The 15,475-nt window shown below is 38.8% G+C and overlaps 1 protein-coding gene across 1 annotated transcript in view; it reads left to right on the forward strand.

Annotated features, from left to right (window-relative positions):
• EFCAB11 (EF-hand calcium binding domain 11) overlaps positions 1 to 15,475 on the forward strand; it is a 140,740-nt gene that overhangs the window by 11,437 nt on the left and 113,828 nt on the right. Inside the window, exons 4-5 of the mRNA XM_028099406.2 lie at positions 7,647 to 7,748; positions 8,571 to 8,661. Coding sequence (XP_027955207.2) covers positions 7,647 to 7,748; positions 8,571 to 8,661 — 193 coding nt within the window. The remainder of the gene's footprint in view (positions 1 to 7,646; positions 7,749 to 8,570; positions 8,662 to 15,475) is intronic.

The raw sequence follows: 15,475 nt of genomic DNA on the forward strand, positions 1-15,475 counted from the left end.
CCATTTTCTAGTGTTTTAAGTTCTACTGTAAACACCCTTCTTAGTTGTGTACATTTTCTTGTTTGGGGCTCCTACCTAAGGAACAAAGGTCCCAGTATAGCAGGTTTAGCAAGGTTTTATTCGTTTGACTTCAGATTTCAGCTGACCTCTTAATTCTTTTCTGTGACCAGGAAATGCATACACCTTATGCTTACCTTATCTTGCAGTCATAATCATAGGACCATTTTGTTGGTATTGGCCGTAGATGTTCACCCCTAAATTAATTTATTTCATTACCCATTTAGAGGATGCTGAGTAAGTGTCATTGTAGGGTAGACAAGAATTAGGAGACATGGACACTGACTGAAGATAGGGAAGATAAAAGGGTATTGGTCACTTCATTTATGGCCAGATGTCAGGTAATTACTGTGGGCAAGAAAACCTCTAAGAGACGAGAGGAGGGAGACAGGAGGTGCGGACCGGAGCTGGATGGGAAAGGATGTTTTGCAAAGTTGGAGAAGCAAAGAAGAGGACTCAGTGAAATGAGTGAATGTAGATGCCATCTGCGTGCTTGTCCCCCGGTCCCTGTTGCTCTCCGTGCTTTGCTGTGCCAGTGTGGAGGCAGAGCTCAGCATGGATTGCTTACCGGGCACACTCTGTGTTCATATAAACATTGGGTGTCCTGTCAAATGCTGAGGCATTTGCTAACAGTACAGAGAAGGGCTTTATCCCTCCCTCTCCACAGCTAGCGATGGGAAAGGCCTGGTCAGCGCTGTCTGCAGCCCACCCCTGTGTGCTTTCTCTCTCAGACCTTCTGCCCCCAGTGCCCACCCTCAGAGGCTGAGACTTTTCCCAGAACCCTGCTTAGAAGACCCCCTCTTCCCTGCGCAGCCACCCCCAGATTTCATATCCAAAGCTATCAGCTGTCATACTGTTAGTAATGAATCCTACCGTAAACGGAATCCACCCTCCTTGGAATATTTTTACCTCTCGCAACGGCAAGGAGTATAGTTCCTACCTATAAAGGAGTTGTGTTCAGCAGAGTAAGCTGCCCTGATGGAAGCTGAGCGTTAAGAAGGAGGATTGAGGACCTCTTTGCCTAGAAGGAATAATGAAGCTTTCAATGCCAGAATAAGGTATCGGGACTTTGCACTACAAAGGGAAGGAGGAACCTCTGATGGTTTACGAGCAGGAGATGTACACAATTAAAAAAAGTAATGATTCCTGTCCATGTTTGATAGAAGTAAGGTTTTATTGGTTCAGGTTTCTCTATTATAACCTGTTTTTACTCTTCCTTTTCATTTTCCTCCCAATGATGTAGTAAAACTTGATTTCTTCCATTAAGGTAGATTCTTTCCTCTTTATTCCCCTACTTTCGTTCGGGAAGCCGGAAGAAAAATGTTAGTCCTCTGAAGTTACTTATCCATTTTACTGTGACAGCTCACCTTTGTTTTTGTTTGTTTCAAGTTTTTATGTAAATTCTAGTTAACATACAGTGTGGGGCTCCTGGGTGGCTCAGGGGGTTAAGCATCTGCCTTCGGCTCAGGTCATGATCCCAGGGTCCTGGGATCGAGCCCCGCATCGGGCTCCCTGCTCCGTGGGAAGCCTGCTTCTCCCTCCCTCACTCCCCCTGCTCGTGTTCCCTCTCTCGCTGTGTCTCTCTCTGTCAAATAAATAAAATCTTAAAAAAAAAAACCATACAGTGTAATATTAGTTTCAGGAGTAGAATTTAGTGGTTCATCACTTACATACAAACTCCCAGTGCTCATCCCAACAAGTGCCCTCCTTAATCCCCATCACCCATCTAGCCTATGTGTTTATAAAACAAGTCTGACGTGCAGAGGAAATGAAAGCAGATTTATTTTGTTTGGAGCAAGGGGGCTTCCCCACCATTCCCTGTCCAGCAATGCCCCTGGGATTGAGGACCGTACCTCCCCACCCCACCCACCTCCCCTCCATCATCCCTCAGTGTGTTCTCTATAGTTAAGGGGCTATTGTATGGTTTCTCTCTCTTTTTTTACACTAAGAAACAAAACAGATGGGGGCGCCTGGGTGGCTCAGTCGATTAAGTGTCCCACTCTTGATTTTGGCTCAGGTTGATGGATCAGATCAGGTCATGATCTCAGGGTTGTGGTATCAAGCCCCGGGTGGGGGCTCCATGCTCAGCAGGGAGCCTGCTTAAGATTCTCTCCCTCTGCCCTCCCCCCTCTTCTGGGCACATGTGCTCGCTCACACACTGTCTCTCTCTCTCTCTCTCTCTCTCTCTCTCTCTCTCTCTCTAAAAAAAAAGGAAAGAAAAGATGAACATAGGGGACATCTCACCATTGTTGATGCCACTTTTGCCTTCTGTCCTTGCAGTCTTTTTATGGGAACACATCTTGTCTCTTTTTTCCCCTCATGGCCTCTAGAAGTCATAATCTGAATTTTATTTCTCATACTAGAGAAGGCTTACATTATACCTTTTAAAAAACCACTTAATCCTTTTAAAACCTCATTTTTAGGCATTTTCGGGCCCTGGAAAAATTATTATATGGCACAATGAATGTGAACCCTCCCTTTTCTCCTAAGTCTAGGACCAGACTTACTGTCTAAATAACTTGGCATTTTTATTGTTTTCTCCTACACTCTCCCCAGGCTTATTGCAGGTTCTAATTTAAGCTCACTGTGATAGCCAGAAACTAGACGACTTCATTTTCAAGAAGATTTCTCTGTGTGCACTGGCCCTGAAGCTTAGGGTCAGTGGTTTTGTGAACCATAAAAAAATATATATATAATGAAACTTTCAAGCAAAAAATTTATATAGTTTTATTGGACTTTTTGAATATATCCACCCCTGTGGTGAAAGATGATTATTCTCCTAGGAAACTACTTAAAAACAAAAAAAATAGAAATGATAACATTCCTAGTCTTTCTCTGTACATGACATATCTATATCACATATATTTAGTGGTTTGCAAGGTAAAATATACATATTTGTTATATAACATGGAAAGAGTCCATTTTGCTAAGAGTAGTTTATAAAATGGAAGGAAGTATTTTTCAATGGTGTGGAAAAGGCACAGACTTGCAGAGTCTGGAATGATTTGTAAAAACCACTGGTCCCAGTGGTTTTAAGGTACGGTCCTCAATCCCAGGTCCTGTGGGGGGCACTTCCAGGGGCATTGCTGGACAGGGAATGGTGGGGAAGCCCCCTTGCTCCAAACAAAATAAATCTGCTTTCATTTCCTCTGCACGTCAGACTTGTTTTATAAGGAACCACCTTTCCTACAGCTAAAAAAAAAAAAAAAAAGTCTGCAAACTACCGATAGAGTCCAACTACCCAGGTGATTTCTGAACACCTTTTGTAGACAGATTAATAATAAGCTCAGATAAACACATGGGTCTATGTGGTTCCTGATGTTGTTATGATCCTAATGTGTAACTACAGTAAAGTGTGTTTGGGTAATTGTTATTAGTGGAACAATGTACATAGGAGACCCAATGTTGTATTTGAAATTAGAATTTTCTGAACATATTCTTTCACTCCAGGGGTGGATGCAGGTAATGCATTTGTCATTGAGTGTTAAATCTGATGGCAATAGAATTATTGAAAGTCTTTGTGAAGAGATAATTTTAGGTTTGAATATTGTGACAGCAGGTGGAGCTAGTAGTAGAAACTGTATTTCTAGGCCACTTAAAGAGCAGCAAGGTGTATAAAACTTAGCAAACCATTATGCATTGGCTTTGGAAAGTGGTTGTACTACTGGAGGGTGAGAGCCAAGCTGAATGAAACTTTACCCTTTGTAGAAAAGGGGCTTGCACTTGGATATGTGTTGCCATGCAAGATAAGACATGGGGGTGGAGGGAGCAGTGGGGATGTGTTTTCATGGCTTAATATTACTTGATGACCCTTGGGATATTGACTTTAAAAAATAAGGCATATGATTCTGTGGGAAAATAGTGTAAAAGAACTTGATTACATATATGAAGTTATTTGTGTTATTAGATTGTGGTCCTTTTTAAGTGGTTGTCAACATTCTGTTGAAATCCACATTTTCTCCTAGGAAAAACTAAAGAACATTTGCTTTTTATCCCACAGGCTTCTGAAATAAAGACCTAACTGCTTTATAGCTCCAAATACCAATAAGTTTTCTGAATATGTAATTTAGAAGATATTACTACTCATGTACTTCTGTTTGTGTGTGTGTGTGTGTGTGTGTGTGTGTGTGTGTGTGTGAATCACACGTTGAACCATGGAATTGTCCTGTTTTTTTTTTATCATTTCCCTAAATCAGATGCAGTGATAAGTAAAGAGCAAATATTATGCATACATTTCCTTTCTCTCTGAATTTTGTTTGTTTTTTTTACTATATCATGTATTAAGAAATTGGGGTTTCTAAAATGATGGTTTATTTTGCTGGCTAGGTGAATCGAAAGTAACCTCCTTGTGGCATTAGTTTTACAGAGTTATGAGATCATTTAAAACACACATTTTAATGCTTTTTGCTGGAAACTAGAAATAAACATTTTCCTATTACTTTATGTACTTACTCAACAAACATGTACTGCATGCCTACTATGTGTCTGGTATTATGCCAAACACTGGGGATACAATTTTAAACCACATACAGTGCTTCCCCTCAGTGCTTCTCAGGCAGACGTGTGATCAAATAATTTCCATAGGACCTAATAGATTCAAAAAGAAAATCACTTGTGTTACGAACAGAGGGCTGTTGGGTCACAGAAAAGGGACTCAACTGGGAGAAATCAGGGAAGACTTCAAAGAAGAGGTAATGCATTGGTTGCATAGGGAAGGAGAGGTAAACTTTCAGTAGGAGAAAAAGGAGAAGCGCATTCCAGGCAATGTGCCCAAAGGGACGAAAGGGTCTCTTGCCTTGGGGAAGCCTCAGGAAGTTTGCTAGGGAGACCAGAAAGGTAGAAGGGGCGAGATGGTAAAGGGTCTCGTAGGGCATGCCAAGATCAGTGAATATATTATTCAGGGATTTCAATTAATCTAGATGCTATCTAATCGATGAGCTTTTGGTGTTCATGAAAGTAAACAGATTTGAACCTGTAGGAACGTGGCATGACTAGACTTCAATTTTATCCTCAGCAAGCAGTCTCGATATGTCTTCTGGTCTCAAAAGTGCCGAGATGAGAACAGAGCTGCATCCCTGCATATCTTTAGCTGTGATGGGGGAAAGGCTGCATACACTAATTCCGTACAACACAGCTTTACCGAGCACATGCCAGGCACTCTGGGAAGCACCAGGAGGTGTGCCCTCTTGCTTAGGGTAGATGCAGCTGCCTTCTTGACTTTTTTTCCACTTCCTGGAATGTTCTTCCTCTTCACCTTTAGCTAGTTGGTACCTTCTTGTCATAGGTCTTATCTTAAATATTCCCTCTACTTAGAGAGTACTCCTTCAGAATCTACTCTGCAGGAGGATTCCTGTGATCCTTTTATAACTTCCTGTTTTCTCCCTCATCCACATACCATGATTTATAATTACGTGTACATGTGCAGTTGAACCTGTGCAATCGCTGTCTCCCCCACTAGACCAGTAACTCCCTTGGGACTGGAATCCTGTGTGTTCTTTTTTCTCCTCTATTTCCAGGGCTCAACACTGTGTGGCACACAGTGGGTCCTAAAGAGTCATAAAAGGAGCATTTAAACATAAAGATAGAGGGGCACCTGGGTGGCTTAGTCGTTAAGCGTCTGCCTTCGGCTCAGGTCATGATCCCAGGGTCCTGGGATTGAGCCCCGCATCAGGCCTGCTTCTCCCTCTCCCATGCCCCCTGCTTGTGTTCCCTCTCTCGCTGTGTCTCTCTGTCAGATAAATAAATAAAATCTTAAAAAAAAAAACCACACACATAAAGATAGATTGACTTTTAAAGTTTCTAAACCTTTAACTACAAATAAGAAAACCTTGGGAAATAAAACTATTTTTAGTAAACTATAATTGATATATGACTTTATATTAGTTTAAGGTGTTTAATAAAATGATTCCTTATGTGTATGTATTGCGAAATGATCACCACAATAAGTCTAGTTACCACCTGTGGTCATACGGATGTTACAAAATTGTTTTTTCTTATGATGAGAATTTTCAAGATCTATTCGCTTAGTAACTTTAAAATATACAATACATTGTTATTGACTTGACTATAGTCACCGTGCTGTATGTTATATTCCCATGACCTATTTATTTTATAACTGGAAGTTTGTACCTCTTGATCCCCTTCACCCATTTTGCCCACTCCCTCCCCCCCTCCCCTCTGGTAGTTACTGATCTGTTCTCTGTATCTCTCAGGTTTTGTTTTGTTTATTCATTTGCTTTGTTTTTTATATGTGGAATCATATATTATTTTTCTCTGATTTCTTTCACTTAGCATAATACCCTCCACGTCCATCCATGTTGTGGAGAATGGCAAGATCTCCTTCCTTTTTATGGCTGAGTAGTATTCCAGTGTGTGTGTGTGTGTGTGTGTGTGTGTGTGTGTGTGTGTGTGTGTGTGTGTGACATCTTCTTTAGCCATTCATCCATCAGTGGACACTTAGGTTGCTTCCATATCTTGGCTAGTATAAATAATGCTGCAGTGAACATGAGGGTGCAGGTATCTTTTCAGATTACTGTTTTTGCTTTCTTTGCGTAAATACCCAGATGGGGAATTGCTGGATCAGATGGTTAGTTCTGTTAATTCTGTTTTCCATAGTGGCTGCACCAGTTTACATTCCTACCAACATTGCACGAAGTTCCCCTAAGAAAACTATTTTCTATGTTATTTTTTAAAACCGGTGGAACTATTTTCAGAAAGGTATACAGCTCAGTATTACCTTACCAAAAGTGCAAGTTCTTAAAAATTAGCACATGGTTATTGTATGACTTGGGGCTATTTTTAAAAATAGTGATCCATTTTGTAATGGAAATCCTGAGTTACTAAAATGAACTGCTCTTTTTCTATTTTGGGGGCTCAGTTCACTAAAATGTTTAAATTCTTGGCTCTACTCTTTAAACCTACTACAAAGATCACATTAGAATTCATTTTCATAGACATTGTAAGCACAGTATCCAACCTCGTGTGATCACACTGGGCTCTTTTACTGTGAGAATCACAGGAAGCAGAGCCCGAGGCTGCAGGGTAGTGGTGGGGTGCACCGCAGGCTGGGGACGGTGCCAGCTCTATTGTTTATGGAATATTCTCTCCACCTTTATCTCTGCTGTGCAATTGGTATTGACTTTTGAGAAACTACTTCTTCGCCCCGATCTCCCAGTCGGAAAAAAAAAAAGCCTACCATAATGACGTCTGGCTAGGAAAAAAAGGAATCAAAGAACCTAAGGAAAGAAAAATTAGGACACTTTGTTTAATAAGTAGTTTCGGGACTGTCTGTTACATCTTTTAGAGGGAAGACTGTTACACTTTTTTGAGGTCACCATTCCTTTATCCCCTGGAAAAGCTCAGTGAACTCCAACCGTGCCTATTGTTTCTGCTATTGATTGCTAGGGTTGGGTCTATTTAGCATTTTGCAAAATGTCTTTTCAACTTTATAGATCTTTAAGAATATGCACTGTTCATCAAAACTAAAATAAAATTTGTTCATGATGTGTATCACTTTTCGTTTATGTTTTTGTTTTTTTCTTAAAGAGGAAGATGGTCACTTTCAGCCAATTGTTTTTTCTAACTTTTAGGTATATTGCTTGAGGAGTTTTTAAGTATTGTTAGGAAAAAGAAGGAAGTTCAGCTCCATCGGAATGAAATAAGACACATCTTCACAGCTTTTGACAGGCACTGTAAGTATCTTTAAAACTGTTTTGATATAAAAAAATTGCTATTAAGAAAAGGTGCTATGTACTCTCAGTAAATAAAATAATATACTTGGAAGATTATTTTACTGTATTCATTAGCTATTACCTAGATGTTGGTGTGAATTTTTTTTCTCTATCACAGTCTTGAACTCTTGACACTTACCATGGATAAAATAATATTTACAGTTATGTAATTGTACTTAGGATTTGCCTGCACTATAATGGGAATAGCAAAAGGGCTGGCCACATGGGGTTAGAGGTCATGAGCCACCTACAAAGGTGTGGGGAACCGTAACGCCTTTTCCTTTGACTCCTACTCTGACCCGCACTTTCTCACACTGGATATAGCTGAGAGAAGTGGCTTTGAACCCCCTGTGCTGCATAGATCACACACAGGATGGAAAGACTCATGGAGTCCAGGGTCAGCATCTTCGCTGCTGTGATGTTTTCCCTCTAAATATTCATATATTATAATTCTAATGCCAAGCAAGAAAAAAAAGTGAATTTTGAAGAATAAATTGTTTTGGCAATTCACATAGACTTGAAGCCTAATGCCATTATGGCAGTGTGTGTCTGCAGTCCATTCCCTGGTACTCACAGAATCGGCTAATGACCTGTGAGATCATCTGGGCCTGCACTGAAGGAGAGTGGTGGTTGATTCTTAAATTCTTCTGATGAGACAATCTCAGATTACCTTATATTTACTGCTTTTCTTCGAGTAAGAAAGTCTCACACAAATATGGCTGAGGTAACAGTTCATAGGGTTTATAGAAGTAAGTGAATGTTTTATATTTTCATGTCAAATAGATCGTGGGTATTTAACTTTGGAAGATTTCAAGAAAGCATTTAGGCAGGTGGCTCCCAAGTTATCAGAAAGGACTGTTCTGGACGTATTCAGGTAAGGCACCAAAATCTTTATATACACCCACCCCTCGATTTACCATTTGCTTTTATAAGTTTTCAGTCTTATGGAGAACACTTATGTATGCAGATTTTTCCATCTGTACCCTTGATAGTGGAGTGCTTGCACACCAGGGAGATGTGTATAGATATTTGTTGGTAAGGGTGGGAGAGGAGCAGGGGGAAAAGTAGAACTTCTTTGTGTATGTATATATTGATCAAGAAAAAAAATGAAGCTTTATTAATGTTTCATCAGACACAGGTTACACATGGGTCTTGAGTTGTCTGAAGAGAAGAGTGGAGGTTGCTTGATGGTGGCCCCCTCGTTCATTTGCTTTCAGAGTTGTTGATAAATGTTGCAGTTCATGCATCCCTGATAGAGGAGACATAATGGTTATATCATGTCCTTTATTTAGACGACGCCTGACAATATGGGCAAGTGGCTTAAACGTAGTTTCTGTTAGGAAGCTGCAGAGTGAAGATCGTATGAATAGCGCAAGCACGTGCTGACGTGATAAGACAGCAGAGCTGAGTCTTCTCTGAGTCTTTGTGTGCGCTCTTCCTCAGCTGTTCCCAGGTATATCCATTAGTGGTCCTTATTGCGATAAGAACCAGAAAACCCAGAATCACAAAACTCAAAAACGACAGCACTGTATTTCTCCCACACGAACACAAGCAGTCTGGGGCTGACTTGAGGGCAACATGGTCATGAAAGACCCAGATTCCTTTCCTCTTACTGTTCTGGCTGCCTCAACACCAGGTATCTCCCTCTTGCTGCAAGGTGGCTGCTTAGATTTCAGTGATCACATCTGGATTCCATCTAGGTCAGAGAAGGGAACAGAAGAGATTCCCTTCCTCTTAAGGCTGTTCATTGTTTCTACTTCCATCCTGGTGATCCAAACCTAGTTTCAAGTTGCTGGGTAGCTGTAAGGGGGAAGAGACTGGGAAATGTCCTCTTTGCTCTGGGTAGTCATGTGTCCTCTGAGTTTCTGATAGAGAGGAAGAAGGAGAGAGCGGATGCTAGGAACATAGGGAAGATGTTCCCATTGGGATAAAAATAACTTCATGAAATCTGGCTGGAAGCCATCCCTGCTCCATAGAAATTGTAAAGCAGGTTATTTGAAATAAGGAGTTGCTCTGTCACTGACAGTGACCTTTTCGAAGTTCTTTTCCTGCAACATTCATAAGCAAGGTAACCGAGCACACTGCTGAAGAAGAGCAAAGGAGTTAAAGCCAGAAGTAGACAGAATGCCATAGGATGCTGTTACTTAGTTGATTCTAGAACAGCAAGACCTTTGAAATATGGTAGCATCTTTGTATACACTTGGTGATGAGATGAGTAATGAGCGTCAATGTATTTCTTCCTCATGGAAGGAAAGAATAGAGAATTGTTACTGCATTTTTCTTTTAACAAAAGACAAGTGTCCATGTTTGCTGACCTTTATGTGTTAAACAGTTTCAGTGGGTGTAACCTCATAGTTCAAGTGTATTTTTGAAACATACACTTAAATACAGCCCTTTCCTATAGAAGCAGTGTTTTAAGAATGTGTGAGAAACTACTTCTGAAAAGAAATCTGTGCTTCCAGGAGAGCATTTTTGAAAATGAATGTTTGGAAATGTGATTCTATTTTAAAAAGTGATGTGTGACACTTATTAAAACCCTTCACATCTGCATGTTCAATAAGTTGAGAGTGGAATGTCCTAACCCAGTGGGAAAAAAATCTTACAAAGTTTCAGTGGTTTTAGAACACAATTCCTAAAGATATAAAAATTCAATAACTTTAATAAGCTTTCAAGAGCAACTAATATCAGGAGAGATAGACATATACTAGCTGAATTTCAGTTAGCAATAACAATAAAATAATAATTTTTAAAAACCCTTAAAACACCCCTGAACCTTTTTCTTATTGGAGGATGGAACTATAAATCAAGAGACTCAGTGTCATGAGGCCCTTTTCCCACTTAGGTCCACATATCTTCAAGAGCTATCTTTGACAGCCATTAAAACCAAGTATTGAAACAAATTGCTCAATCACAAAGGATTAAATTGAGATGTTTGGAAATTATAAAGTATATTAAATCACATTATTTTTGTTATTAATAATTTCTAGTGACAGCAAAAATCATTGCCGTTAATAAATTTTTATCTTTAATTCTTTAGAATTTCTATATTATGCCTTATAATGTATATACTATATTAATATAGCAGCATGTGTGCATATAACCTGTAAATAAACATATGAAAGGCCCACAAATCTTATACTCCCTAGGATTATGGATTGAAACAGATTGGAGACCACAGCCAAAGAAGGCATTTTAGTTATTTGAACGTGCCCATTTTAAACACTCATTTTTATTATTTTTAGCATTACAATCCCTAGACCGGAATTAATGATGCGTAACAAGTATTAAATGAAGTTGTGAAACCAAATAAGGAGAGAAAAATAGTTCCTCTAAGTGTAGATTGAAGTAGGCCAAAAACACAGAGATGTTTGTCTTCCACACAACTCTGTTTCAGTGGTTCCAGCAATTTTCAAGAATAAGGAAAAAATCAGCTGCTAAGGCTGTTAGGGATACAAAATTACATATTTCTTAGGTTAGACACTCACTTTTTGCACAGCTGGGGTAGCATTTCACTTAATTGACCATTGGGAATGGAGTTCATTTCCTAGGTCCACAGTTACCCAGAAGAAGGCTGATATCCAAAGACACTAGAAGAAGACCACTAGAGAGGGAGAATCCTAATTAGACAGTCATCTTTGGTGTGAATGACTGAAGTTTTCATTACCTTTAATTCACTGACTGCCATATTCTTCCTAAAGAAACTAATAAAGATCAAGAGTGGTATCTTTCAGAAGTAGTTGTCCATATTACACCTTAGTTTTTTTAAGCCATACCAACCAACCACAACAATAAAACCAACCAAACAACCAAAACAACCAATTCAGAAAGACAGACTTGAGGCATAAGACGTCAAAGAATCGTTTTGCTTATAAGTTGACGGATCATTCACTAAAGCATCGCAAGAGCTAAATGAGGTATTTTTGGGGAGGTTTGTGAATTGCTGCCTAACTACTCTGGGAATGTTTGCATTATTGATTTTATCATGAATAAAGGCTGTATGATTTTAAAAAATATATATTGTCAGGCTTTATAACACTACATTTCTAATGGGTATATATAGTATAACATTTATGATTGGCAACCACAATCTCTTTTGTTTTAGTTCTACAGTTATGTGGATTCAAAGCCCACTTCCAGACCTTGTGCCATAGTTTCTGTTTAGCTGAAGTCTGTCTTCTAGTAGGGATCATAACTGTATTCCCTGGTGTCTTTCACATTTCAAAATGTTCACATGGGCCATTGTCCTTGAATAAAAATTTATAGTGAATTGGACATTAACATTTTTGAGTCACTTTCCTTTTCTTTGAGAATGCTGATTATGCTTATGTTGAAAGTCCTTTTAAATTGTCTGTTAGTTTCTATTTCATTGGCTTGTTTTGCTCACCATGTCTCTTCACATACTTTCAGCAAAGTCTATTCTCTGTACTGTGTCCAGTGCGGCTTTTCTTTTTCTCCTTCTATGGTTTTCTTTCTCTTTTACATTTCTTTCTTGAGCTATATATGCTGATGTTTAATTTCCTTTTGTTATTTTGCTATATTATTTTATAGTATTTTCCCTAAACCTTTCTATATTTACTTACAACTCTTGTTTTATAGAGGTGTTTGCCTTATTAGGGGAAACAGTGGTTTTGAGATTTTTAATGAGTGATTGCTTGGGGGCTGCTAATTATAGCCTTTTTCATATAAATTAAGGAAAACAAGTTTTCTACCAAGGGAAGGGTTTCGAAGAACAGAGTTACTTTCTTAAACCAAGAGATGATATGTTATGCAAAAAACAAAGAAATTGGTACTAGTTTATTTACCTCTAAAAATATCCTAAAATGTTTAACATGTGGGTTCAGAATTTGAGATTCCTTTCAGTATTTGAAACTTTGCTTTCTACTTAGAGCTGATAATTATGATTTGTGTACTAAAATTACTGAGGCTATATCAGAGGTGATGTTTCATTATTCAGAAGTTCTTAGGGAATCCTTTTTCTGAAGATCTTTTTTTTTTCCTACCCACTGCAAGTGGCAGAAGTTCCAGAGGTTTGAGAACTGAATAGTACTGTTTGTACAATAGAATGAATGTGAGATAATCAGCTGTTTCTAGCACTAAAAGGTTAAAAAATAACTTTCTTCTTCAATACTAGTGGAACTTATAGAAAATTTTATAGTTGTTTTTTTTAAACATTCAGAAATCCTCAGGGCCTCTAACAGGTAAGGTTAAAAGGCTCTCCAACATCGGGTTCTTTTTCACACTCATCTTTCATTAGCCCCAAATTCTTGTGTTTCCCTTGGCATAATGCTTTGTTCCTTTGAACATGTGATGTGTATTTAAACTTCATTCTCTGTTTCCCCTGCTGGTAGTGCCTTTCTCTACTTCCTACCTGCCCAGATTAGACCTACCTTTCAAGGTCCTGCATGATAAAATTTTCTTTTTCTTTACATTGAGCAGTCTTGTCTCCTTTTGCTTAAGTTTGGTAGTATGTACGGTTGTATTTTTTTTTTCACTTTATAAACAAAAATGCAGTGTTTAGGATTATCTTCATAAGATACACAACACAAGCTCTTTGAGTTTATGAGCTTATTCGCAACTTCCACTGTCCCCAGCTTGGTGCCCTATGCATTGTACTTACTTAATAAATAATTGTTGGTTCATTGTGACTTACTCTGAATGTCCAGTGACAGTGAAATTCTCACTTTGAGGGTTTTTTTATGGTTTAATTTACTTCTTCTAAACTAGGAAAAAGTACTTTAAAATGCAATCAGGAGCTTTATAACCACATGTGGCTTTGCCTTCCATTTTTCTCTTTTTGCACGTGGTTTTCATGCATTAATCTCTGATGGCCTCTCTTTGCTTTATTTTGGGGTTGCTTGTGATTCACAGTTTAACATCAGCTGTTATCAAGGAGCTGGCTTCATGTTCTTTCCTGACTTTGCCCGCCATTAGCACCCTGTGGTATTTCTGGCAGGCCTTTTTCTCTGCGTGGGTATATTTACTTCTCCATGCCTAGGAGCTTTCTCCATCTCATTGTAAGTGCTGAGATTTGCACTTTCCCACCACCTGTCAATTGGCAAAAAGCTCTGGGAAGCTTCTGCTTTCCAGCCATGAAATGAAATGTGGATGTGCATAAGGCCCACTCCCTGACCCACTGTCTGAGGTTCTGAATACACAGGCAGATTGCCAGATACTAATGTAATGTGGAAATATCGAGGCACCAAAATGCTCTCTAATCAGGACTAGAGACATTTAAAGTTATATCTGATATTTTTGGTGTAAGAATCTCACTCTTCATATTATGTGGGGAAGGTCAAAAAACAAAGAGCCTCTTAACTCTCCTCTTCTGGATATTAAAAATTGGTTGACGATAAGAGCATCATGACTTGTTGATGAATATGTTTTCAATGTCAGGGTTTCAGTGGGGGTAGGGGTTTAGGGAGTGATGGATATTTTCTTGGCAGAAAGATCATATATGTCTCATGTCACGGCCATTATAGAGGAAAGGGTTGTCATCAGCTTGGGTGGAATGAACTAACAGACTCTTCTGTTATGCTGACTGGAAGAGAATCTTACAGACCCAAGGGGCCTAAAGGAAAGTGATTTAAGATAGCATTTACTTTTCAGGGTGCCTGGGTGGCTCAGTTGGTTAAGCATCCAACTCTTGGTTTCGGCTCAGGTCATGATCTCAGGACTGTGAGATTGAGCCCCGTGTTGAGCTCCGCGCTCAGTGTGGAGTCTGCTCAGGATTCTCTCTCCTTCTTCCTCTGCCCCTCCTCTTTCTTTCTCTCTCAAATAAATAAATAGAATCTGTTTTTTAAAAAAGATAGCACTTATTTTTCAATTTGTTCTCATCTCTTTTGAAGTAATATTCCTCACTGTGTTCTTTAGCTTTCTGTAATTCCTTTCTACCGGGAGCCCACTTGTTGCACATCATTTTCTCAGACAAGAAAAGATTTCCCAGTCATTATTTTGTGCATCAGAATGGTTCTCTTATAAATGTAGTCACGTGACCTCAAGAAGAGCACAGCTACTATAGTGAGTACCTACTGTGATGAATATGATGAATATGATTATTGATCCAGAATTATCTACATGCTTCTGTGTATAGAAAAGTTTTTTTTTTTAAAAAGCCTAGAAGTCATATCTCTGCGTAATCATACGCAGATAGCTGTTACAAGCTATACCTGGTTGTGTAAGTATGAAAGCCAAAGAAATAGACTTCTTGAATTTTCAATTTTCATCTTACAGATTTTTGTATCTTCTTCGCTATGGAAATGCCTTAGTTCTTATTTCACTTTTTTGTTTCCAAAATTGTATTGTCAGAGATTTCCTTTTCTGATTATCCTCTTTCATGTGGTTCCTGAATGGGCAGTATCATTGTGTGTAAGCTGTTCAAGCTGACCTCAGAATTTTATTTCTTTGGGGATTTCACATATAACATATTGAATAAAACTGTACTTTAAAAATCCAGCTATAGAAATATATGCTAATCGTTTTAAGAAAATGCCAGTTTTTCAGAGGGTTTTTAATTGATTTTGTACTGTGGATGAAAATTATACTTTGCATTTGAAGATTGTCCTTTTACCAATATAAACTTTAGAATTGGTGACGTAGGAGTTGAAGCTCAGCAACTGGACGGAAAACAAGTAAAGAAGAGTGATGACCTCATTATGTAGATTTTCAAGTAGAATGTGTTATTTTGGTTT

Source organism: Eumetopias jubatus, unplaced genomic scaffold (genome assembly GCF_037043125.1).
Source record: "Eumetopias jubatus isolate StellerSeaLion01/CBP00866 unplaced genomic scaffold, mEumJub1_p1.0 scaffold_7, whole genome shotgun sequence".
In the NCBI taxonomy this organism is placed as follows: domain Eukaryota; kingdom Metazoa; phylum Chordata; class Mammalia; order Carnivora; family Otariidae; genus Eumetopias; species Eumetopias jubatus.